This window comes from Pelodiscus sinensis, chromosome 1 (assembly GCF_052426305.1).
Source record: "Pelodiscus sinensis isolate ZL-2025 chromosome 1, ASM5242630v1, whole genome shotgun sequence".
Classification (NCBI taxonomy): domain Eukaryota; kingdom Metazoa; phylum Chordata; order Testudines; family Trionychidae; genus Pelodiscus; species Pelodiscus sinensis.
In genome coordinates, this window is record NC_143052.1 from 331586342 (window position 1) to 331611873 (window position 25532).

General features: G+C 44.7%; 1 protein-coding gene across 3 annotated transcripts in view; it reads left to right on the forward strand.

Annotated features, from left to right (window-relative positions):
- Window positions 1-25532, forward strand: part of NOX4 (NADPH oxidase 4) — a 183726-nt gene that overhangs the window by 40600 nt on the left and 117594 nt on the right. For 2 of the 3 annotated variants that reach the window (XM_006118376.4, XM_075919393.2), the window contains exons 7-11: window positions 916-988; window positions 3742-3822; window positions 16786-17005; window positions 24208-24372; window positions 24489-24551. In XM_006118376.4, the coding sequence (XP_006118438.3) occupies window positions 916-988; window positions 3742-3822; window positions 16786-17005; window positions 24208-24372; window positions 24489-24551 (602 nt within the window). The remainder of the gene's footprint in view (window positions 1-915; window positions 989-3741; window positions 3823-16785; window positions 17006-24207; window positions 24373-24488; window positions 24552-25532) is intronic. The other variant, XM_075919391.2, reaches the window with a different exon arrangement.

Sequence of the window (25532 nt, forward strand, 5' to 3'; positions counted from 1 at the left end):
AGGATCAGCCTCTTAGGTCATAATCTTGCAAAGATTTAGGCACATGCTTGAGTCGTCCCATTGGCTTTATGCAATATTAAGCATGTAGCTTGAGTCCTTACATTTTAAAAATATGAATGGTTTGCTTTCTTTAAGGGGTAAAATATTCAGGTGTAACTCTTCATGGCTTTTAAGTGTTTGCTCATAATTCTTAGGCCACAAGCTTTGAAAATCAAATGCCAGCATTAATTTAGGTAATTTAAAGTCTTTGTCCTCTCACTCTGGAATGCTGACAGAAGCTCATCCTCGCAGGTTGTGTTCTGCAGTCAACAACTTCAAACATTATAGTATGTCATGAAGACTAATTGCAGCATTTTCCCCATTTCATGGTAAAATGGGTCTGCAAATGATCTTAGCAACAGCTGGCATCACAATTGATTTGCTTGAAATTCTCTTTTTCTGACCAATTTTTTAATTGTACTGTTTTGGAGAGCTTTGTACATTTAAAAAAAATAACTCTCCAAATTAAAATGCAAATGTTCTACAAGTAACTAGCTTTGAAAGAGATTTCAAAAGCTATCATAAAATTAGCGTTTACAGCAAAATGAAAACCTGTGCTGTTAGAAAGCTACCTGCTGAGATCTCAGCTGGTTCATGGTGCAAAGGGAGCCCAAGAGGAGAGAATTTTAGATGTATCTATATATACATGGACTAATACAAAGAAGAAAGTATACTTTCCTCCTCGAGGTGGAGAATAACAGTGAGAATCTATTTTGTACAGAATTCTCTGAAACCATGGTCATTTGGGAAATTGTCTCTTAGAAATATCAATGCATGTTTCGTGTTTTTGATAAAGTCCAGTCCTTTAAATGTTCATAACAGATGAGCGTACCTTTTCCTAATATTATTTTAAATCTGTCTGTGTTTATGTTGCAGTTCCAGGACTGACGGGAGTCTTGATGGTGTTAGTTTTATTTCTAATGTGTACAGCTTCTACATATGCTATCAGGTAAGACTTAATCTGGTTATTATCTTAAACATAATAGTCCGAGGAATCATATTCTTAGGCAGATTAGAGCAACAGCAGCGATCTGTAACAGGTGTTCATATACATGGAAGGAAAATATCAAATATCATATTCCATTTGTTGCGCTGATTTGTAGGTAAATTATCACACTAGGGTTTGGAATCAATATATGCTCAATTCAAATGCAAATTGGTGATGTTTTCAGAGCATAGATTTATGTAAGGTAAATGGTCATCTTGAAATCTAGAAAATTGTACATTCTCCTCTCACTATAGGAAAGATTCACAGAAACACAGGAAACTGTACAGTGGAAACAGTGACACTAATCACACAAAAAGTGCTGTCAAATGGACAAAGTAAATTGTTAGGAAAATCAGAGTTTTATGTAGTTTTTCTTCAACCTTTCATGGGTGTTAGTTGCGATAATCAAATGACAGGCTTTGATCCTGCAAACACTTACGTTTTTCATGTGTAACTTCTGCTCACATAGTAGTCCTTCTCGAGTACTCACTTGTGTTGATTAATGTTTTTTCAGAATCAGTAATCAAACATTTGCAGGAGTGGGGTTTTAGATCCCAGTTCACTCCATGCTCTATTATTGCCGCTTTGTCTTGATTCATTTCAATGGTATCTCCTCCTCTTTGATGTAAAGAGCAAGCTTCTTCTCCCCAAGCATTCCATAGCTCTACAGATACCTATCATGTCTCAGGTCATATCCCTCCTGATGTCCAACCTTCTCCTTCATGTCCTCTCTAGCATCTGAAAACTTTCTGCAATTTCTTTCATACTGTCCCTGTATTTGAAATAGATGTAAAGGCGTGATACAGATTTGAGATTAAATGAATATGCAGTTTCTGATATGAATTTTAGAACAAAACCAGTTGAATACACTTTTTGAAAAATCTTCATTTTTAATATTTTTTCTTGCTACACCATAGCTCACCACTAGCTTGTAAAGCAACTCTCCATTTTTTATTCAAGAGATGTTTGCTAGGAGAGAAGCTGAATTAGCTGAGAGAGGAAATTATTATTACCCTTTTTTCAGCACTGGTGAGGTCACATCTGGGCTACGTCTAGACTAAAAGCCTCTTTCGAAAGAGGCTTTTTCGAAAGAATCTTTTGAAAAAGCCTCTTTCTAAAGAGAGGGTCTAGACTACAACCACTTCTTTTGAAAAAAATGAGCCGCTTTTCCAAAAGAGAGAATGCAGGCAGTCTGGATGCTGTCTTTCAAAAAAGCCCTGTTTGCATTCAAAGGTGTTCTTCCTCATAAATGAGGTTTACCGTGGTCGAAAAAACTTCCGTGTTCTTTTGATTTAATTTTGAAAGAATGCGGTGGCAATCTAGACTCAGGGGAAGTTTTTTTGAAAAAAGGCCACTATTTTTGAAATCACATATAACAATAGTCATTCACATTATTATCCTATAAACCACCACAATCACATACTCTTCCAGTGCAATTCTACACCCACTCACATACCAAGACTAATTTCCCAAACTGATTAAACCCACAATTTGAAGGACTTAGATTTCTAGAAAATTATATTTTCATAAATGTATATTTTGAATTGCAGATAGTAGAGAAGAAACAGTTGAAAGTGTTTTAAATAGAAAGCAAAAAAGTTCTGATTTAGTAAAAAACCAAAATTTATTTTTAGTCAATGTGCAAACAGATTTTTATGTAAAAAGGAGATGAAGATATTTCAAAGAGGGATGTAGTGAATGTTTGCAATGCCTTAATAATAGTTTGTTACATAGTTAGAGTTCAGATTTTGTTTTGATTTAATTGTTGTTTGTATTGTGGGTAGGGATAGGGATTTGTATTGAAAAAGAATATACTGTGCTGCTGTGTAGGGTTGGAATGTATTGTGTAGTTCATTTCAGAAGATAGGTAACATATGGGTCAATATTTCCTTAACTAGCGAGTTCCTAATATTTTTAAGTGTATTCATGGAGAAAGGAATGAAGTTTCCTTGTTTTAAAAATCATCAATAAAAGGAAGTTCTTCCCCTCTGCCCTGCACTCTTTGCACTTCTTGTAGCACTGCTTGTTCCCTGCAGTTAGCCTTGACATTCCCTGGATTCTGGAAACCATCTCTGTATGTCAGCCTAATTCCTGAAGTATCATCATACTACCCTCACTGTTGCCTCTTGCCTCTGTTCTCTGTCTGTGCACCATCGCTACTTGCATCTCCTTCACTTCTTCTCCCCTCTCCCTTGAGTCTCTGACAGTGTCCCCTCTGCATCCACTATTACCTCTTCCCATTCCACCCATCTAAATGTAAAATGCTTAATACTTACCTACGGTAAACGTTTAACAATATAAATGTCAACAAAAGCATCAGGGCAAGAGGTGTGGCCTGAGAGAGTCAGCATTGGGAAAAGAGCTGTGTATATCAGTGTGGTGCTAGGAAGCTATTATGGTAGCTGGGACGGTGAAAGAAGGCTGTGTAGAGACCTGGGAAAACTGGCTAGTCTCCATATCTTAGTTCCCTGAATTCGCTTAGTCCCTGCTTGTCTTCTCTCCCTTCCATGCCTGCCCAGTCCCCTGTCCTTCTTTCCAACAACTCAATGTGCAAATGTGTGAATATATTTTTTACATATATGGACCTCAGCTGAAGAGAATTTTGACTTTTCTGTGTTTCTAATTTTCACATAGCTACACAGAGCTGTTTATAATTAGCAATGACTGAGTGTAATATCTGAGATTGTCATTAATCTCCAGTTTATTCTTTGCAGGCTTTCAGACTATGACATCTTCTGGTACACACACAATCTTTTCTTTGTCTTCTATGTGCTGCTGATGGTGCATGTTTCTGGGTATGTAACAAAATAAATGGCCCCTGTTCTGTAAGCTCAAGGAGGAGGGTATAACTCCAAAAAATGCAACTGAGGCAGGGAGCTGAGCAGTGTTCTCTCTAAGCTGCAGAGCAGCACAGCTTCACAGGTGACTGATCAACCACGCCCAGTTAGAGTCTCAGGGCTCCATGCATGGGGGAGCTGATTAATCACCTGAGAAGCTGTGCTGCCCCACAGCTTAGAGGGACCACTGGTGCTGAGTGACATCTTCCTGACATGACCTTGTGGTGGCCTTTATTTCATGCTCAGGTAAAGCTTGTGTTGTGGTTGGCGCATCATTTGGTACAGCAGATTAGAACACAGTAGTGTTAAAACCTAAATCAAACCCTATTTATGCCCATTCCACCAAGTTCCTGTGATGACTAAAATAAATGTTTAGCTCTGGCCCCAGAACCACCCCTGGCTGGCTGCTGGGAGAAGTATGAAATAAGATCACCTTTTATTCACATCCTCGTTGCTGTAAACAAAATAGCTATTTTTCTCCCCCCCACACCATTTTAAACCACCATTCCGTGGGTGTAAATCACCGCACAAGAGTCATGAGCAGGGGTTGGGAAGGCAGTCCTAGTGGGCAGGGCCAGTGTCCAGGGGCCTACGTCATTGGTCAGCATTTGGATTGAAATCTTAAAAGTGGGAGCTGGAGTTTGGGCTGGGACCAGGGTCCTAGTACTGATGCATAGGGCAGGGATGGAGCCTGCATGCAGAGGGCCAGGACAAGGTCTGTAGCCAGAGTCAGAGTTAAAGCACTGAACCCCAGGGTTGAAGTCACAGCCAAATTCAGGTACCCGAATCAGCGGTCAAAAGCTGGAGTTGTCTGCTCCATATTGAAGCCAGGGGTCAAAGCCTACAACAGAACAAGCACTGAAGAAGGGCTGGACTTGGAATCAGAGTTCAAGATTGCAAGCTGAGAATTCAAACCAGAGCCAAGATCTGAAAGTGATCAGAGAAGCAGATCAATCACAGTGACTGGCAGGGAAGTCAACCTCATTGCACAGATGATTCCTGGAATGCCTCCAGGGCATAGTGTGCCTAGACCAGTGGGGGCCATGCATCAAAGAATCATAGAATACTAGGATTGGAAGGGAGGTCCTAGGACTCGAGAGGTCATCGAGTCCAGTCCCCTGCCCCCATGGCAGGACCAAATACTGTCTAGACCATCCCTGATAGACATTTATCTAACCTACTCTTAAATATCTCCAGAGATGGGGATTAGACAACCTCCCTGGGCAATTTATTCCAGTGTTTGACTACCCTGACAGTTAGGAACTTTTTCCTAATGTCCAACCTAAACCTCCCTTGCTGCAGTTTAAGCCCATTGCTTCTTATTCTATCCCAAGAGGCCAAGATGAACAAGTTTTCTCCCTCCTCCTTATGACACCCTTTTAGATACCTGAAAATGGCTATCATATCCCCCCTCAGTCTTCTCTTTTCTAAACTAAACAAACCCAGTTATTTCAGCCTCCCTTCAAACGTCATGTACTCTAGCCCTTTAATCATTCTTGTTGCTCTTCTCTGGACCCTCTCCAATTTCTCCACATCTTTCTTGAAATGCGGTGCCCAGAACTGGACACAATACAGGCAGTCCCCGGGTTACGTACAAGATAGGGACTGTAGGTTTGTTCTTAAGTTGAATCTGTATGTAAGTCGGAACTGGCGTCCAGATTCAGACACTGCTGAAACTGACCGCCAGTTCTGACTTACATACAGAATCAACTTAAGAACCCCAGGCGTCCCCAAGTCAGCTGCCGCTGAAACTGATCAGCAGCTGATTCCAGGAAGCCCGGGGCAGAGCAACTCTGCCTGGGGCTTCCTGTAGTCAGCGCTGGTCAGTTTCAGCAGAAGCTGACTTGGGGACTCCTGGGGCAGAGCAGCTGGGGTGCTGCTGGGTTGCTCCAGTAGCGCCGCTCCTGGGTGCTACTGGACCAACCCAGCAGCACCCCATCTGCTCTGCCCCAGGCGTCCTGATTCAGCCGCTGCTGAAACTGACCAGCAGCGGCTGAATCAGGACCTGGGACAGAGCAGCTGGGGTGCTGCCGGGTTGGTCCAGTAGTGCCCAGAGCGGCGCTGCAGGACCAATCGGCAGCGCCCCAGCTGCTCTGCCCCAGAGTCCAAAACAAAAGCCTGGTCTGCTGGGGGGGGAGCACACTAGCTGGGCCCCCCCCCCCCAGCAGACCAGGGACACGGGGAGCAGAGCCGCAGCGGCAAAAGTGCTCCTCTTGGGAAGGAACAATCAGTTTCACACATACAGAATGGGAAGCGACCGTCTAGGAAGGAGTATGGCAGAAAGGGATCTAGGGGTTATAGTGGACTGCAAGCTGAATATGAGTCAGCAGCATGATGCTGCTGCAAAAAAAGCAAACACGATTCTGGGATGCATTAACAGGTGTGTTGTGATCAAGACACGAGAAGTCATTCTTCCGCTCTACTCTGCACTGGTTAGGCCTCAATTGGAGTACAGGCAGTCCTCGACTTACGTCGGATCCGCACTTACGAACGGGGCTTTCTCGCCCCGGAGGTCGAGGCGAGAAAGCCCCGTTCGTAAGCTGCTCCGGTGCCCCTGGTCTGCTGGAGACCGTCTCCAGCAGACCAGGGGCACCGGGCGGATTCCCGCGCTTCTGAGGCTTTGCCAGAGCAAAGCCTCAGAGGCGCGGGACCCCGCTGCGGCTGCGGCTGCGGCTGCGGCTGCGGCTGCGGCTTCAGTCTGGGTGCCTGTGGTCTGCTGGGGACCGTCCCCAGCAGACCACAGGCACCCAGACTGAAGCGGCAGCAGCGGCGGTTCCCCGCGCTTCTGAGGCTTTGCTCTGGCAAAGCCTCAGAAGCGCGGGAATCCGCCCGGTGCCCCTGGTCTGCTGGAGACGGTCTCCAGCAGACCAGGGGCACCGGAGCAGCTTACGAACGGGGCTTTCTCGCCTCGACCTCCGGGGCGAGAAAGCCCCGTTCGTAAGTGCGGATCCGACGTAAGTCGAGGACTGCCTGTACTCCAATTGAGGCCTAACCAGTGCAGAGTAGAGCGGAAGAATGACTTCTCGTGTCTTGATCACAACACACCTGTTAATGCATCCCAGAATCGTGTTTTCTTTTTTTGCAGCAGCATCATGCTGCTGACTCATATTTAGCTTGCAGTCCACTATAACTCCTAGATCCCTTTCTGCCATACTCCTTCCTAGACAGTCGCTTCCCATTCTGTATGTGTGAAACTGATTGTTCCTTCCCAAGAGGAGCACTTTGCATTTGTCGTTACTAAACTTCATCCTGTTTACTTCAGACCATTTCTCCAATTTGTCCAGATCATTTTGAATTATGACCCTATCCTCTAGAGCAGTCGCAACCCCTCCCAGCTTGGTATCATCTGCAAACATAATAAGCGTACTTTCTATGCCAATATCTAAATTGTTGATGAAGATATTGAACAGAGCCTTGCCCAAAACAGACCCTGCGGAACCCGACTTGTTATACCTTTCCAGCAGGTATAATATCATTCGAGGCTGTATCAAACGCCTTACTAAAGTCTAGGTATACCACATCCACTGCTTCTCCCTTATCCACAAGACTCGTTATCATATCAAAGAAAGCTATCAGATTGGTTTGACGTGATTTCTTCTTTACAAATCCAGGCTGGCTGTTCCCTATCACCTTGCCACCTTCCAAGTGTTTACAGATGATTTCCTTAATTACTTGTTCCATTATCTTCCCTGGCACAGAAGTTAAACTAACTGGTCTGTAGTTGCTTGAGTTGTTCTTATTTCCCTTTTTATAAATGCCTCTGTAACATCTTGGATACGGGCCCCCGGCAGACAGCATACCTCCTGAGATGAAATGTCAGGGCGACATATGGGCGCCTCCGTCCCCCTCAGAAGAGAGTCTCTGACCACCACTACCCTACGTTTCCTATTCGCAGTGGTGGCAGCAGACCTCCAAACCTTGGGAGTACGGGGCTTCTCCTCCTGTGTTGTAGGGAGTGATTCTGTATCTCCTGTATAAAGAAGAGCATAACAGTTTCCTAGTACCACGGCGGGAGGGTTTGGAGCAGGGGTGGAGCAGTGCCTGCTGCCAGAAATAACCACTGCCAGTGTCCACCCTGAGCCGTCTCCTCCTCCACCAGTGGTGTGCCCGCAGTCCTGTGTACTGGGACAGCTACCTCAGCTGTCTCCTCATGAACACGGTCCAGGAATTGCTCGTGGATTCGGGTGCTCCTCAACCTCGCCGCCTCCTCCTGTAGCTCTCCCAACTGCTACCTGAGAGATTCCACCAGCAGGCACCTTTCGCATTGCATGATCTCCCCAGCGTGAGAAGATCACTTATCAGTATGTGGGAATTGCAAGCCACACTCCCTGCAAAACCACACCAGGATCTGGGTAGAGGCATCCATGCTCAGGTGCTCTGTTTGGCTACAGGCGCAGGTGGAGGAGACAGAAGCAGTGCTGGCACAGGTTTTGCAGATTTTCCTGACCATTGTAGGCCTCCCTCTGTCAAACTCCCTGCTTTCGCTCCCTGGTCACTCTGCCTCTGGCTTTTAAAGCCTGCTTGCCTAGGCCAGGCCTGCCCCCTCGTGAGTCATACAGGGGAAGGCTGACTAGATGCAATCAAGAGAACAATTGAGTGAACAAAGGGTCAGGCATGCAGTACCAACTGCCACAGCAGCTGAAACTGAACCTGCAGTCACCTGAAATCAGAATCAGAATTCAACAAACAGAATTCAAACAGTAGAGCAAACTCACTCACACCAAAAGCAAGTACTCTCACTCTCACTCTCACCAGGTAGCCTGTTCAGTGGTGGGATCTCTTGCGGTCCCTCTTAAACTCCCCTGTCTGCAGCCCCCTGTCCGCTTTCGCTCCCTGGTCACTCTGTCAGGGAGAGCCATGAAGAAAGCTATCAGCCTGGCTCTCTGTGGTGAAACTGCCCATATTTTTATTTTGCAGGAAGTATGTGGGGATTCCTATAGGTTACCCATTGCTGCTAGATAGTGGTGTGGAGGTGTCAGCCATATAGCAGACCTGGGTTCTGGTCCCATCTCTACTAAACTCCCAAGAAGTTTGCAAGACTGTGGAATTTTTCACATCATTTCAGCTCCGTTGGACCAGATCCCTAGTTGATGTAAACTGGCACAGTTCCATGTCAATTAAAGTAGCTGCATCACTGACATCAGCTAAGAGCCTGGTCATGTATAGTTTGTTGTTTTTTTCATTGTCACTCCATGGGAAGAAGAGAACTAGCCTTAATAACTAATTACGACAGTCTACTGCTGCGGTAATTTTTGCAAAAAAAAAGTACTTCAGTGGTCCAGTTGACTTCACTAGAATGACCCCTTATTTAGATGAGAAAGAAATAAGGTTTCAGGCTACACAAAGCTCTTTTTCAGGTCTTGGAAAAGTACCTAGAGTGACAGCTAAATACATAGAGGATTCGCATGGGTGTAATAAACTGAGTATTTTTTCCAGAACTGAAGAGCCTTGTGTAGGTTGAAAGCTTGTCTCTTTCACCAATGGAAGTTGGTTCAATAAAAGATGTTACCTCACCCAGCCTGTCTCTCTTGTTAGTGTCTGAAGGGAGAAAATAAAAAGAATAGTTGTTGGATTTTACAAGTTTTTAAATAGAACATGGTAAACTTGAAATATAGTCAATTTAAAAAAAAGAATTATAAGTAATTTCATTGACCATGTTTCTAATTGTTTTTGTGGTGTTTACTATGAGTCTTTCCATGGTTTTTCTTTTTTAAAAAGGTTCTTCTCTCTCACTCCTACACTGTTGCTGTGTCAAAGACCCAACAGTGGAATCTGAAAAGCTAAGGCCTTCCCTACCCCATCTCACACTGACTTAAAGGCAGATGGTTCCCTGTGTAGAGCCCTGTTGATTGGAACTTGCCTTAGTATCTCGGGGAATTGGTGACAATGACTCTGCACAAAGTGCTCTCTCATGAACTAAAAAAATCCCTTCAGAACTTTATTCCAAACTCTGTAAGCTATAATACATTTAAGATGTACCTTGGAAAAATACAAGCTAGAAACATTTCAAACAGAGCATTTTTTTTAATTCAAAGAATGTTTTTATTATGATTAGGAGCCCTGGTTGCAGTCTAGGACCCCAGACTGCTAGGAGCTATACAAAAAGATATTTGCCCGCAAAGAGTTTACAGTCTAATAAGAAACAACAGGTGGAGAGAAACAGGTGTGAACACAAGGAAACAATGAGATAGTGTTAGTCAGCATGGTAGGCTGTGGTATCAGCACACCTAAACTTTGTATAAAGTTACCGGTACCACTTCTTAAATTCCTGAGGCTAGATGGAACAGATAACGAATGTCTTTTTGCACAGTACCCTTAGCAGACAGTCCGAAGGGGAAGATTACGGTGGAACAGATATCAGGAGTAGAATATCTAGGTCACTTACTCAAAATCCCAGTGGAGTCAATGGAGGCCTGTCTCTCTCTCAGGTGGAAAAGCTGAAATATGCAGAAAATCTTGTGTGGGCAGCTTTTGAATGAGACCTTAAAATGCAAAGACCAAAATTATTTCAAAATAACAAGCTTCTTATTCTGAAATAATAAACACTCATTTCACAAGGAATAACACCTATTTTGAAATTGCTATTTCAAAATAGTGGTAGTGTGGACAATCCACTGCTGCTATTTCAAAATATCTCCTCTCCACAGCCTTTCAGAGTAATTACTCCCCAGTGCTTCTTGGGGCTCTAAATTGAGGTAGAATGTCCACATTAGGGGATTCTGCCTCAGACTAATTTTGAGGCTTCCCTGTAGTGCAGACATGCTATTTTGAAATAGTTATTTCAGGCGTTACTATTCCGAAATAACTTGTTTTGAAATATCCTTGTAGTGTAGACATACCCTCAGTGGCTGTAGCTATGATAATACTTGGTAGAGCTTTTCAAAGAATCACTGCCTGTGGACAATGATTCATGATGGTGTGTCATTTCTAGTACATAATATCTTGTGTATTGCACATAACGTGTCAAAATATATAATGTTCAAAGAACTGGGTTAGTCTTTCATTTCTATAATGTGCTTGTGGAGGTATTTCTAGTCTGTTTGTTCAAGAGTTCATTTTCAGTGAAAGCTGGGGCTGCCCTACCTAAAAACAAAAGTGCTGTTATCAAAATGAAGTTTCTATAAACTTGATATGACATGAAAAGTGACCAAATTATATATAATTATATATAACTTTTAAAGTGTGGAGAGGGAAGAATTTGTCTGTATAGAGAGGCAGGCATTTTGGTGTGCACTGCAGAACTTAACATGTGCTACAGCAGAGCCCCCATTGCCATTCAGTGTCTGGCAAACTGGAGTGAATGCAAGTGTGGATGCTATCTTTCGAAAAAGCAAATTGCTTTTTCGATGTGCTTCTGTGTGTAGACGCTCTCTTTCGGAAGATTTTTTTTGGAAGCTCTCTGCTGAAAAAAGGTTCTTCTGAAAGAAGCCTGCATTCTAGACGTAGCCTATTATGGATGCCTTATAAATGAATTGATTACCTTATGCCAAATGGTAGATGAGTTTATGCATGGCAAAGGAAAGTGCAACCATAAAGGACTTGTTTGTGACAATTTGGACAAATATTAAAAGTATTTTTTAGTATTACTATCCTGCTTTAGGTATTCCCTGTTTTAGAGGTGACAGAGAGCACAAAACTTAGCCCATCTATCTAGCCCATATCTAGGCTATCTGATCATGCAGGGAGAAGCCATAGTATGACTCTCAGTGCTCTGGTGGGATGAGTAGCTAGTGCTGCTCGTTTATCTGTCTGAGATGCTTTTATGTACCCTAATCACTAGTGTATCTTAGTACCCTCACTAGCCTTAATTTATCTTTTATCCTTAATTTATCATTATTCTTAATCCTTGTGAGGTAGGGCAGTGCCATTATCTCTTGTATGGGGGAGGGGGGGAGCTGAGGCAGTAGAATCTAAATGCTTTAGATTCTGTAATGTTAGGAAGTCTGTGATGAAGTTCGGTGTGTGGCAAAGGAGGACTTCAGCAGAACCGTAAGTTAGTTATCTCAGTTCTTAATTATTCACATATATGTGAGGAAGCCTAGTTTTCCTTTAGTATTTTTCCCCTTTCTCTTCTCTGTGTCTGTAAAGTCCTATCCCTTCACCTACTATATACTTGTCTGTGAGCGAGTGAGCCTATCTGTATCTGACTGTCTGTTCAAGAACTACTAATTGGTAAGACTTAAGGCCACCAAATTTGCTATGCAGTTTCCTTTTATCATAACTTAAAGGAAGGAAAGGGTCTGATTGTGCAGGTGCTGAGGGGGGCTGCAGCCCCCAATTTGAATGGGGACACATAAAACCGTAGAGAAAAGAGACAGAATCAGCCAGGCAGGTGAAAGTGGCTGACTTAGGGGTGCCTTCTACCCCTGTCTGGGATTGCCCTGGCCCCGAGCCTCCCAAACCCCAGCTGTCCTTTAGGGAGAGCATGGTGGGGGTGGGCTGCAGTCCTTCCTCCATTCATGTGGGAACACTGCTGGCTGTTCTCCTTTGTCAGGGAACAAGGGTAGAGTGCACTGCTCCTCAGTATGGCTGGGGACAGGAGCAGGCAGATGAACCTGGACCTGCCCCAACCGTCTGTGCCTGTTGGAGCTGCAGTGGCCATGGGCAGGTGCTTCTCACCTGACTTCAAGCAGTTATGGGGAGAGAGGGTTGGGTTTGTCCTCTCTTCCCAGGGCAGCCTGCATAATGAACCCCTTATCCCCAGCTGCAGCTCAGAACTATGATTTGAATGAAGAAAACCAAAAATGAATTGAGTTAAGGATGAGAGCCATGCTGGGTAAATCTTCTGGTTTTAATATAAATGTAGCTCTCAACAGATAAACATGCACAGCTCCAGCAGTAGAATTTGTGAGGTTGGGTCACTGCTGTTGGTAGAAGTGTGGCTATGACTCGCTGTCAAGCTGCTCAGTGCCTTTGCCCATGGAGGTGTAGTGAGATCAGCACAGCTTGCTAATTCAACAGGCCTTGATTTAATTAAATGGAGATTGCCTATCTCCTAGAACTGGAAGGGACCTTGAAAGGTCATTGAGTCTAGTCTATCTTCACAGCAGGACCAAGTACCATCCCTGACACATTTTTGCCCCAAATGGCCCCTGCAAGGATTCAATTCACATCCCTGGGTTTAGCAAGCCAATGCTCAAACCACTGAGCTATCCCTTCCCCCCATGCTACTTTCAAAGGGTATGTCTACACTACAGAGTTAGTTGGAACTAACGGACGTTAGTTCGAACTAACTTTGATAGGCGCTACACTAGCGCTCCGCTAGTTCGAACTTAATTTGAACTAGCGGAGCACTTAGTTCGAACTAGGTAAACCTCATTTTACGAGGATTAAGCCTAGTTCGAACAAGCTAGTTCGAATTAAGGGCTGTGTAGACCCTTAATTTGAACTAGTGGGAGGCTAGCCCTCCCCAGGTTTCCCTGGTGGCCACTCTGGCCAACACCAGAGAAACTCTATGCCCTCCTCCCGGCCCCGGACCCCTTAAAGGGGCACGGGCTGGCTATGGTGCCCGTGCCAGGTGCAAGCCTGCCAGCACCCAGCCAGCAGACCCTGCACCTGGCACGGCTCGAGCCAGCCACCCGATGCCCCCCAGCCCTCCCCCTCTTCCCGGGACCAGGCTGGCGGGTCCCGGGAGCTTGCCCGGGACCGCAAGAGGCGGGCACCCACCTGGGCTAGTGCGGACATCGTGGACCTCGTCCACGATCTCCGCACTAGGCACAGGAAAGTGGCCGGCTTGGGCAGGATAGCTGCCAGCCTGGCCACCCAGGAGCAGGTGTGCATGAAAATCAAGGGGGTCCACTGAGACCCCCGACCCTGAGCCCTGAGCTTACAATGGCCGTACTGGGTAGACCAAAGGTCCATCTAGCCCAGTAGCCTGTCTGTCGACAGCGGCCAACCCTAGGAACCCTGGAGGGGATGGACTGAAGACAGTGACCAAGCCATTTTTCTCGTGCCATCCCTCTCCAGCCTTCCACAAACCTTGGGCAGGGACACCTCTCCTACTCCCTGGCTAATACCACTCCATGGACCCAACCTCCATCACTTGATCTCACTTCCCTTTAACCTCTGTTCTAGTTCTAGCCTTCACAGCCTCTTGCAGCAAGGAGTTCCACAGGTTGACTCTTTGCTTTGTGAAGAACAACTTTCTGTTACTAGTTTGAAGCCTGCTACCCATTGCTTTCCTTTGGTGTCCTCTAGTCCTTCTATTATGGGAACTAATGAAGAACTTTTGTGTATGCACCTTCTCCACCCAAGTCCTGCTTTTAGAGACCTCTATCCTGTCCCCCCTCCGTCTCCTCTTTTCTAAGCTGAGAAGTCCCAGTCTTTTTAGCCTCTCTTTATATGGGACCTGTTCCCAACCCCTGATCATTGTAGTTGCCCTCCCCTCTCCCAGCCTCTCTCTTCCCCTCTCCCACCTTCTTTTCCCAGTCTCCCCCAGTTTTGTTCAATAAAGACAGATTCCATTTTTGAACACAATTGTCCTTTATTTTGTACATCAAGAAAAGGGGCTAGGGAAGGGTAAGTGGAAGGAGGTGAGGAAGGAATGGGGTACGAGCCTCCGATGGGGAGGACTGGGCTGGCTCTGTGGGCTTCTGGGGGTGGAAGCTCTCCTGTAGGCCACAATTGCCCCCTCTCCCCAGATGGCAGCCTGCGGCAAGTGCAGCCGGGCTGATGGCCGAGTGCTGTGATGTGCCCAGTGTGGGCACTCAGGGCACACCAAGACAGAACTGCTTTGCAAGTGGGGCACCCCTGAGAACTGTTTGTCCGGGGTGGGGGTCGGGACCCTTTAAGCACAGCCCTCGGCTAGCCTGAGACAGCATCTCCACGCTCTAAGTCCTCCTCTGATGCCCTGCCGGCACTGCTTCCGGCCATCCTTAAGCCCTGTTCAGGGTCCACTAAATGTGGACATGCTAGTTCAAATTAGCAAAACGCTAATTCGAACTAGTTTTTAGTTCTAGACGCGTTAGTTCGAATTAGCTTAGTTCGAATTAACTAATTCGAACTAAGTTAGTTCGAACTAACTCTGTAGTGTAGACATACCCAAAGGGACACCTCTGGCATAGTTCTGTGAGAAAGGTACTCAGCCAGGTTTATTGCCCTCAAGGCACAGTCCTAATGACTCACACAACTTGGACAAATGCATTATCCGAAATATTAAGAACAAGGTACAAGGAGAGGTAATAAACAAATACAGAACACCCCTATTCTGTTAAACCATCTGCTCTTGTACGAGTCTGTCTCATATCTAGCTTTCTAAAATATGTTTATGCATATATACAGGGCTTCACAAATAATGCAGTTTACTCACCATAGATTGCAACCTGGAAGAGCTGGGTTCGGGCGATCTGCTCATGTGTAGAACGATCTGCGCATGCGCAGATCGCCAGGCAGCACGGCTGGCGAGCAGGGCTCACCACGGTTCGGCGAGTCCTGGATATATATCTAGTGCCTTGTCACTAGCAGCGACTTTGGCAAGTTTATATACTAAACAGTGTACTTATAATCAGGGCTCGACAATCTATTGAATCTACTCGCCTGTGGCGAGTAGATTTCAGCCCGGCGCCCTGTTTACTGGCGGCGCGCGCATGCACAATGCAGGTCTTGCGCATGTGCAGTGCGGGGCTGGCGAGCGGCTTTTGCCACAGTTCATCAAGCCCTGCTTATAATCATTTGCTTTAATACATGGTTTGACTTTGGTCCACAGCCTCTGGTTCAAGCCTCAGGTCTTATACCAGTCCCAGTGCTCCAGGTGCACGCTCACTGTCTGTCTCTCTCTTTCTCAATCTGTCTACACCTTTGATGGAGGACTGTGATGGGGTTCACTCACTGCAAGAACACCTCTTTCTGGTCAGACATGGCATACTGGCTTTCTTCCCATATGATGGCCCCTGCTGATAGTCAATCTATGGTTGCAGTGGGTTCTCTTCCTATAATTCACAGTACTCCCTTTTTTGCGATTTAGTCTTCCAGCCAGGGGTCATTATATGGTCCCTCCATTCCAGGGTATGAAAGTCTTACTGGACCAGATTTGTTGGTGTCGCCTCTAACATTTCTGTGCCAATTCCCAGTGACTCATGCCCTTCTCCATTCTAATTTCCCTGAGCCTCTTTCTTTTCAGCCTTCTCCTCCTCCCTTCCCCAACTCCTCTGGAGTTAGTGTCAGAATCCCAGGACTTATTCTTCTCCCTGAGTTTCCACCTTCCCAACTCTCTGCTCTGAGAGAATGACTATAGACTCTCCTTCTGGCCTCCTGCTACTAAAGAATTCCTCTTTTTACATTCCTTATCCAGCTTCTCCCCAAGCTGGGCATCATCAGCGATTAGTATTTATGAATCCCTGGGCCTCCCTTTAGATACTGCTATGAAGATTAATTGGCCTCTTTTGATGCCTTCTTAACCACATCAGTGTGGGTGAACAACCTGTCATATTGACTTTTTTCATGTGATAAGTGGATTTTCAAAACTGTAGTGTTGTTCACATATGATGCTGTTATGCATAAACATAAAATACACTGAATGATGGGAGTGCTCCCTGCCGTTTATAATTTTACAGTACTGCTAGGACACTTGTGTTTAAGACTGCATTGAAATGAGGGCTTGCGTAATACAGTATGTGGCTGAAAATAACTTTGGGGTGATTGAATTGCAAATGCGACTATTTAATTTCTCTCCAAGGCCTCCACAATTTATCTTACCCTCAAGTAGTATCAGGCATGCCAGGTGGGTTGCGCCTCCACTCTAGTGACAAAGGGATCTATTGTTGGAAAGCTTCAAGCTAATTCAAACTCCTGAAAGTAAAAAAAAAAAAAAAAAAGTAAAAATACTTGTGGGAATATCAGCCTTTGATCAGCTTTGTGTTGGCCTAAAGTAAGTTATTGTGATGCTGCTTCAGTGTCTTTTTTTGTGGGGGGTGTTTCTTGTAGAGGAGTGCTTAAGTACCAGATTAACCTAGAGGAACACCCTCCTGGCTGCTTTCATCCTAACACATCTCTCCAAGAGGATATTCCAGTGCCAGGAAGCTTTGAAGAGCCTTTTCCTGAATATTCTCCTGAGGCTTTCCCACCAGAACCAGAACAATTTGTCGAAAAGAACTTTGTGGGAATTTGCACAGAGGAACCCAAGTTCCAGTCACACTTCCCAGAGGTTCGTATGATCCAGTGTTTCAGGTTTTACAGGCGATGCCAAGTCTTTCACTCAGACATAAATACCAATTATTATTTCTCTAGACCAGATGTTTTCATAATGTAAAATATTATGAAAACTTTTCCAGGCATCCATAGATTTGGTGGCATAAAGCAATTTGTATAACATTTTAGAGCACAATACAGAGTGGTGAACATTGTACAGTGGGAACAATATAAAGGATCTTTAATAAGCATTTTGAGACATTAGCTTAATTGAAACAATCTCCACTTGCACTAATTTTAACTGTATACATGTCAGTTTGATTACACATTACTTTGGTGTAAATGTTATCAAAATATAGATTTGACTTTGTAGTAGAAATTAGATAACCCACATAACTATTTATTGTTGTTATTGCTCTTATTTATATTACAGTAGAGCCCAGGTTACCCCCAGACTGCATCCCTCTCTTGGCAGAGGGATGCAAATAAAGCACTTAGAAAGTGCAAATGAGCCCAGGATTTAAATATCCTGGGCTTCATTTGCATACTCACGTTCCAGCGCTGTGCCGAAGACGCGCCATTTCAAAAGTGAAAGTGCTGTGTGGCCATGGTTTTGCCAACAGCGGGGAGCTTTTTTGACAGATCCTGTATTCCTGTATTCCTCGTTTTTTGAGGAGTACAGGATTTGTCGAAAAAGCTCCGCACTGTCAGCAGAACTGCGGCTACAGAGCCCTTTCACTTTCGAAATGGTGTGTGATCAGCCCAGTGCCAAAACATGAGTATGCAAATGAAGCCTGGGAAATTTAAATCCCAGGCTCATTTGTACTTTCCAAGTGCTTTATTTGCATCCTTCTGCTGACAGAGGGATGCAGTATGGAGGTAGCCCCAGAGTGCTGCATCACCATTGGAGCCCCATTGTCCTAAGCACCCTGCCAGACATAAGAAGAGACAAGTCTCACTGAAGACCTTGAGAACTAAGGCTTGTCTACAGTGGCATTTTTGTTGTTGCCAAAACTGCCTTTTGGTGACAAAACAGTGAAAGTGTTTACAATGCGACTTTCCAGTTTCGGCGACAAATAACTTCCACTCCGTGAGAGACTTTTATCTTTTTCCTCCCTTTAGTGCAGTGTTTCTTAAATTTTTTAATAGTGATAGAAATGTAGCCGTGTTAGTCTGGTGTAGCTGAAACAAAATACAGGACTATGTAGCACTTTAAAGACTAACAAGATGGTTTATTAGATGATGAGCTTTCGTGGGCCAGACCCACTTCCTCAGATCAAATAGTGGAAGAAAATAGTCACAACCATATATACCAAAGGATACAATTTAAAAAAATGAACACATATGAAAAGGACAAATCACATTTCAGAACAGAAGTTAGGACATACTATACTAATACCAACCCTGGTACTTTCCCTTGCAACAAACCCCGTTGCCAGCTTTGTCCACTTATTCACTCTGCTGACATCATTATTGGGCCAAACCAAGTGAGTTATAAGATCAAGAATACATATTCCTGCTCATCCAGAAATATAATCTATGCTATCATGTGCCGAAAGTGTCCGTCTGCTATGTACATTGGACAAACGTCTCAGACACTTCGCCAAAGACTCAATGCCCACAAAACAGACATTAGACAGGATCACAAAGAAAAAACAGTTTCTTGCCATTTCAACCAGAAATGACACTGTCTTAAATGACCTAATCACATGCATCCTACTTCAGAAGACTTTCAAATCTGCACTTGAAAGGGAATCGTCTGAACTGGCATTCATGCTAAAATTCGACACTCTCCGCAGGGGGCTGAACAAAGACCCCAACTACCTTACCCATTACAAAGATAGCTTCCCCAATTATCACCTCTAATACCATTAACTCACAGACATCTACCCTTCCCCAGCTCTAATATCATTAACTCACAGGCATTCACCTTCCTTCCCCCCCCCCCCCCCCCCCCCCGCCGCATCCCCCTTCTGTTCTGAAATGTGATTTGTCTTTTTCATATGTGTTCATTTTTTTTAATTGTATCCTTTGGTATATATGGTTGTGACTATTTTCTTCCACTATTTGATCTGAGAAAGTGGGTCTGGCCCACGAAAGCTCATCATCTAATAAACCATCTTGTTAGTCTTTAAAGTGCTACATAGTCCTGTATTTTGTTAAATTTTTTAAGACTGAGGAACACCAAACAATTTTTTTTATGGGGAACACCAAAGATTTTTTTGTCAAGGGGAAAAAAAGAAAAAAAAACCACTGGACTAGGAGGGAGGGTAGAGGAGTGTCTCTCGGAGCAGAGTGTCTGGCCAGGAGGGAAGGTACAGGCGGGGACTTAGCACAGGGTGTCAGAGCAAGCTGGGAATGTGGGGTCTTGCCAGGAGGAGGGGGGTTTGGGTGTGGGGTCTGGGCATGATGTGGGATGCTAACCTGGCTTGGCACCCTGCTGCAGCAGGGAAAGCCTCCAGGAAGCATGCTCTTGTTCCTCTGCGGGGGCGGGGGGTGGACAACTCAGTTCTTCTTCCCCGCTCCCTCCGACCGTGCAGCGGGGAACCCAGTGCAGCTGCAGCACTAGGCCAGGCTTCCCGCTGGAGGGCAGGCAAAGGGGGAAGAGTAGAAACCTTGACTGTCCCCACCAGATTAAACTCTGCCACTTCCCCAGCAAACTGGGGAGGGGCGCAGGGGAGAGAGAGCAGCAGCACATGGAGTGCAGTAGAGCCCGAGCACGTCTCGAGGGGGGGTTAGCAGAGCCCTAGCGCACAGCAGGCTGGGTCGGGGGGTCGGCAGAGCCTGAGCCAGGTTCCCCGCAGGCGTCAGTTTTAAAACGCCGAGGTCCAGAAGTGGCTCCTTAGCTCCTGCCACCCCTTCACCTCCCAGCAACAGCAGTCATTGTAAAAGCTGCCATCTGCACACATGGAGGAGAGTAGGAGGCTGCGCAGCACCAGAAGCCCTGTGGGACAGGGGCCATCTTGCAGGCTGGGGGGAAGAGGGGGCAGCCGCAGCGGGAGCTGTCTATGGGCTCTGCAGGGGGTGGGGGAGCAGAATTTTTTCTGTTTTCTCCACGGCACACCTCTGACTGCTGTGTGCCATGGAACACAGTTGAAGAAACGCTGCTTTAGTGCCATCAAAAAGCCAGAGTGAACTCGGCTGTTTGTTTTGTTGCGAGAACTGGCTTACACCAGTATCCTGCAATGCATGCCTTGATGTCTCCACATAGTGTTTAATGATCTCTGCTGCCCTGCAGGAATGCACTAACACTCCTTCCCCCCGCCGCCCCCCCCCCCCCCCGCCTTTCAAAGCTCCAGAAAGTATCTGATAGCTGAGTGAACTGCTCCTTTTGGGGAACAAACTAAAAACAATTAATTGGAATGCTTCTGTTTGGCTGCTGCAGCAGGAGGGCTGGCGAGATTGCTGTGCTGCTTTGACATCCCTTAGAACAGAGAGCTCACAGAGCTATGAGAGAGTCCCAAGAAGTGCAGGGATCAGCTCTGCCTTCCCACATCACTGCACTGTTGACGGGAGCTAGCAATGTGCCCATGAAATGTTGAGACTGGCAGACAATAAAACTGGTTTGAGCTGTTTTCACTTTTAGCGACATTTGCATGTTAACAGCAGGTTTGTCGCCAAACTTTCCCAGTGTAGACATAGCTTTAGACCAAATCTTGCAACAAACCACAGGAAGATCCTTTTGTAGAGCATTGCTGAAGTCAGTGGGTCTCTCTATGTGTGCAGTGTTTTAACACTCGGCTGAATCAGGGCTTAACTGAAGACAAAACACCATAAAAGGCTATAACACAAAGCAGGAAGTAATGGGAGAAATATTGTTAGAAATTAAAGAAATATATCACTAATCCTGCTGGCCACCTACCTACACACTGTGAGTTGGCAGATCCCATTGACATCATGTGGTTCTTAAAGAGGAATTTGAAGGAGAGGACAGTGGCTTGACAGGCTAGTTAGGGACTATGATCCATGCGTAAGAGGCTCTATGAAATAAACCATCTTGTTAGTCTTTAAAGTGCTACATTGTCCTGCATTTTGCTTATAAAGGCAGTGAAACTAGATGATCACAGTGCTCCCTTCTGGCCTTGGAGTCTCTGAAATGCCTCTTTTGCAACTACCATCTTTTCACCATGGAGAGATAAGCAAAGGAGCAATCAAGGCTGATATTGTAGGCAGAGTGGAGGGGGAGATGTGATAAGATACATGAGTAAAAGGGGAAATGGGACATTTCAATAACCCTGGATTGGATGCAGTGGAGAACAGGGAGCCATTAGAGGGATTCAGAGAAGGGAGTGATGGGCCTGGGAAGATTATTTTAGCAGTGTTTGAAAAAGATCTGAGTGCAGAGATGGGGGAAGTGTGTGTCACACAGCCTGTAGAGAAGGAGGCTGCAGTAATCGAGCTAAAAGATGATGATGCCCCAGAAGACACAGAGAAGCTGGAGCCTGAAAATGTGACAGAGGCAGAAGCAGCTTTTTCAAGCATGTTAAAGCTGGCCACATCTCCAGTACTTGAACTTCTCTAATCTGGCAATTCTGGAAAATAGAGTATGCCAGATTAAGGAATTTCATGGAGCATGGAAGGCACTGGGTTGGGGTCTGGAAGAGAGGGCGGGCACGTGAGGGGGATGGAAGGTGAGGTCTGGTTCTGAGCAGGATGGGGTGGGTGCTTACCTGGTGCCCTGCTCCCAGGGGCACATTTGACTCCACGCCCCCCGCTGCTCTCAAGCATTGTCCCTGCTGCTATGAGAGTGGCATGGAAAAGCCTCTGGAAAAATACTTATCTGAGCTGGGGAGGAGAAGGGGGACTGGCAATGCACAGAGCCACTTTCTCCTCCCCCTGCCAGGGTCCAAATCTTGGGTGTTCCCAGATTAGGGACGCACAGAGTACTCAGGTTCAGGTTTATTTGTTAGGGGTCCTTTGTAGTGTTTGCTGCCCTGATCTGGCAAAGCAGGCATTCTCCCTGTTCTTGCAACAAGTGTCAGTCATGAAGTCAAGGGGATTCCATGCTAGTATAAGGTGACACTCTGGCAAAGGCCGCTTTAGTGTGGGTCTGCATGCCTCGAGGCCAATAAGTCTGGTGAGCTCTTTTCAGTTCTTTCAGTCGGCATTCTAAAATTCAAATGGCAATGAATCTAATGCACCTGGTTTACTTTTATCATCCCATCTCTAGGGCATTCAAACAATGTCCTCTTTGGGAGAAGACTTAATATAATCTGTGTGTTACATTTGGTGCTTTCCCAGCACCAGGCACCATTATTATTTGTTTAACCAGGGGAAGTTGGCTGGGCTCAGAAGTGCGTTATGCTACAGGGGGCTTCTAAGGCTAGAGAAATGTACAGTATTCATAATCACTGTGAGCTATTAGACTTGCTAGGGCTGATGAGGCCTATGGAATTTACAGGCTCTGCAACTTATGAGAGATGCTGGTATTTTGAACATGAACATCAGAGAGGAAGGTTGGATGTGTAGCTTGGGACCTGGGCTGGTACACAGACCCCTAAGGGTTTGCCTACAGAGGCAGCAAGCGCCCCAGACCAGGTCAAAGTTGTGTGGGCTCTGAAGCCACAACCTGTCCCTAGCTTCACAACCAAAGCTCCAGCCTGAGCCACAGTGTCTGCGCAGCTAGTTTTGGGGCAGCAGCATGAGCTTCCCCCCCCCCCCCCCCATCCAAGTCTGTTAAACTAGGCATACAGCATGTGACCGAGGACAATTCACTTACTCTCTCTGTGGCCAATGCCCCTTTAAGAATGTTTCCTATCTCCCACCCTTTGTCTATTTATAGTGGGACTATTTAGACAAAATTACTTAAGTAACTAACCCTAAGACATAGGCACCTAAAACCCGGTTGGTGCTTCACTGCTCTCTATAAAACTTGTTCCGAACACTGTAGGCACCTAAACTCACTTGTTGCCTCTATTTTTTTTCATTAAACATTCTCTTAGCACCTCTGTTTCTACCTCTGCCCATGCACATTGCTGCCTTCCTTTACACATCCAGGCGCCTATCTCCTGCCTAAGCCCCAGAGCAGATGAACGTCTATGTTGTAGGCCAGGTCTAGTCCAATAGCTTAGCTACTTGATTGGGCCCCTTAGACAAGTTCATACAAAGCAGCTGCGGTGAGGGGGAGGAAGGGAAGGTGAATTTCTTTTATAATCTTTACGTTAGTGGTTAAGGTACTCACCTGGGATATGAGATACCTCCCAAGCCCCCGTCTGCCAAATGAGAAAGTATTTGAACAGGGATCTGCCACCTTTCAGACAAGGTTTCTAACTGCTGGACTATGGGACATATTGATGTGACAATCTCTGCTATTGAAGTTGTTCCACTTTAATTAAATAATGGAATAATTCAATATTAATTGGGCCAGAGAAAGGATTAAAATTACTCTATAGCTTCGTGATTAGGCAGTCTCCATCTCTTCCACCATTGGGACTATTTGCAAAGTAAAGCGATGTCTCCACTTATTTAGCTAGCATGGTCAGACATGGCTTAGGTGAATGGAGTACAGCAGAGAGCCTAATCTCTGGAATGCCCAGGATAAATTCTCTACATGTGTCTCTATATGCCCTAGCAATGCCTCCTATGACAAGTGTCCAAATGCCTCATGGGAGTCTTTCACAGTGGCATATAGAATTATAGAACCATAAAGTTAACAAAGACCGCAAAGGTCATCTTGTCTAACATCTTCATTTTGACCTCCACATTGCAGTGGCATGCGAGGACACAGCCTGCCTTTGACGGCAGCCTGTAGTTACCTGTGTAGTACCTGTATTTTGGATGCTGCCATAAGCGTAGATGTTGCCTAAAGCACTAGTTAACATTCCCCAGGTCTACACTGAAGGGGAAGGTCGAATTAAGATACTCGCCTCCAGCTACGTTAACTATAATTGTAGTCAACATACCTTAGTTTGAGTTTCCATACAATTTCCTCAGTCTGAGGTTGCTGCGAGCAAATGCTCCCGTTGGCTTCCCTTGCTCCTTGTGAGGAGCAGGAATACTGATGCCAATGGTGGTACCCTCTGAGTTCAATTTAGTAGTCTTTATTAGACCCTCTAAATTGAATTCCAGAAGATCGACTGCAGTAGCACTAATCTTCCACGTAGTGAAGACAAGCCCATAAGCATAATAGAACGAAGCTTCATAAGGAGTCATGTTATTTTGTAATTAAAAAAGAAGAAATTTACTTGGAGTAATATTTTTGTGTTTTTTTTCCTATAGACTTGGCTTTGGATTTCTGGACCTTTGTGCTTATATTGTGCAGAAAGGCTCTACCGCTATTTCCGCAGTAATAAACCAGTCACAATAGTGTCAGTAATAAGCCATCCCTGTAATGTCCTTGAACTACGAATGAGGAAAGAAAATTTTAAAGCAAGACCTGGTCAGGTAAGTTGACTTATACAGAACATAAAACTGCTTCTTTTTTTACAAGGGTTGAAGGATGCTTTTGTTTTGAACATATCTTTTCTACCATTCATTTCTTTCTGGGTGATTTTTTTCAGTACATTATTCTGCACTGTCCAAGAGCGTCAGCATTAGAAAGCCATCCATTTACGCTCACAATGGTAAGAAATCCATTTACTTTGAGTTATTGCATTTTAAGTAGTTTCTCATTTATTTATTTTTGGTGAGTGAGCGTTCTCTCTTGTTCACAGTGAAAATTCCTTGAATAAGAGCTTAATGGTTCATTGAAGAAGCTACCTGTGAATATAAAGTCACGTGATTGTTATGTTTCTTAGTACTTGATGTGTATTTTGTCAGCTATTGAGAAAAAGATAATAGAAACCTATTTTCTATCTTCCATTAGTGGAAAATAAGAATAATAACAGCAATAATGATAATAATACATATTTTGCTCATTCAAATATAAACAAAATAGCACTGACATGCTTTATGTAAAAGTAAGCACAATTTTTCATTGTATATGTTCAGTGAAATAATTTTAAACACAGACATTGCATCAGTTTCTTTATCCTAATAAAGAAAGTCTACGCCATAAGTAAATTCTTTTTTCAGTCAACCATGATTTGTTGTGAAGTTTACCAGTGATATAGAACAGTGAGATTGTATAGTTGGACAGTATGAGCTTTTTATTATTAATTATTATTATTATTATTACTGTTTTACCCAATTATATATGTGAAAAGAGAAGAATTAGACCCATTTCATGTAAATATTAAATAGAAAAGGTCTTTTGATTGTTCTCCCTGTATTGAAGTTGACAGAAGTAAAAGCTAATAGTATTCTTTGGTAATATTTACACAGTGCGTGCAAGATGTAAAGCACTATATAAATGCTAGTTCTTATTATATTATTCCACTCTGTGAAACTATCAGTGGCCAATGTGATGTCAGGTTCCAGAATAACAGCTGCAGCTAGCATGGAATTGGCCATCATAATTAAGGACATTCAACCAGACCCTGCAGATTTTAGTCTGTGAATTGACTCCTATGGGAATTTTGCCAGAAGAGAGACTGCAGAAGTTGGCTCAGTGGCATATATTGACATGATCTGGCTTACTGTTTAGAAAAATCTTTTACAGTGGT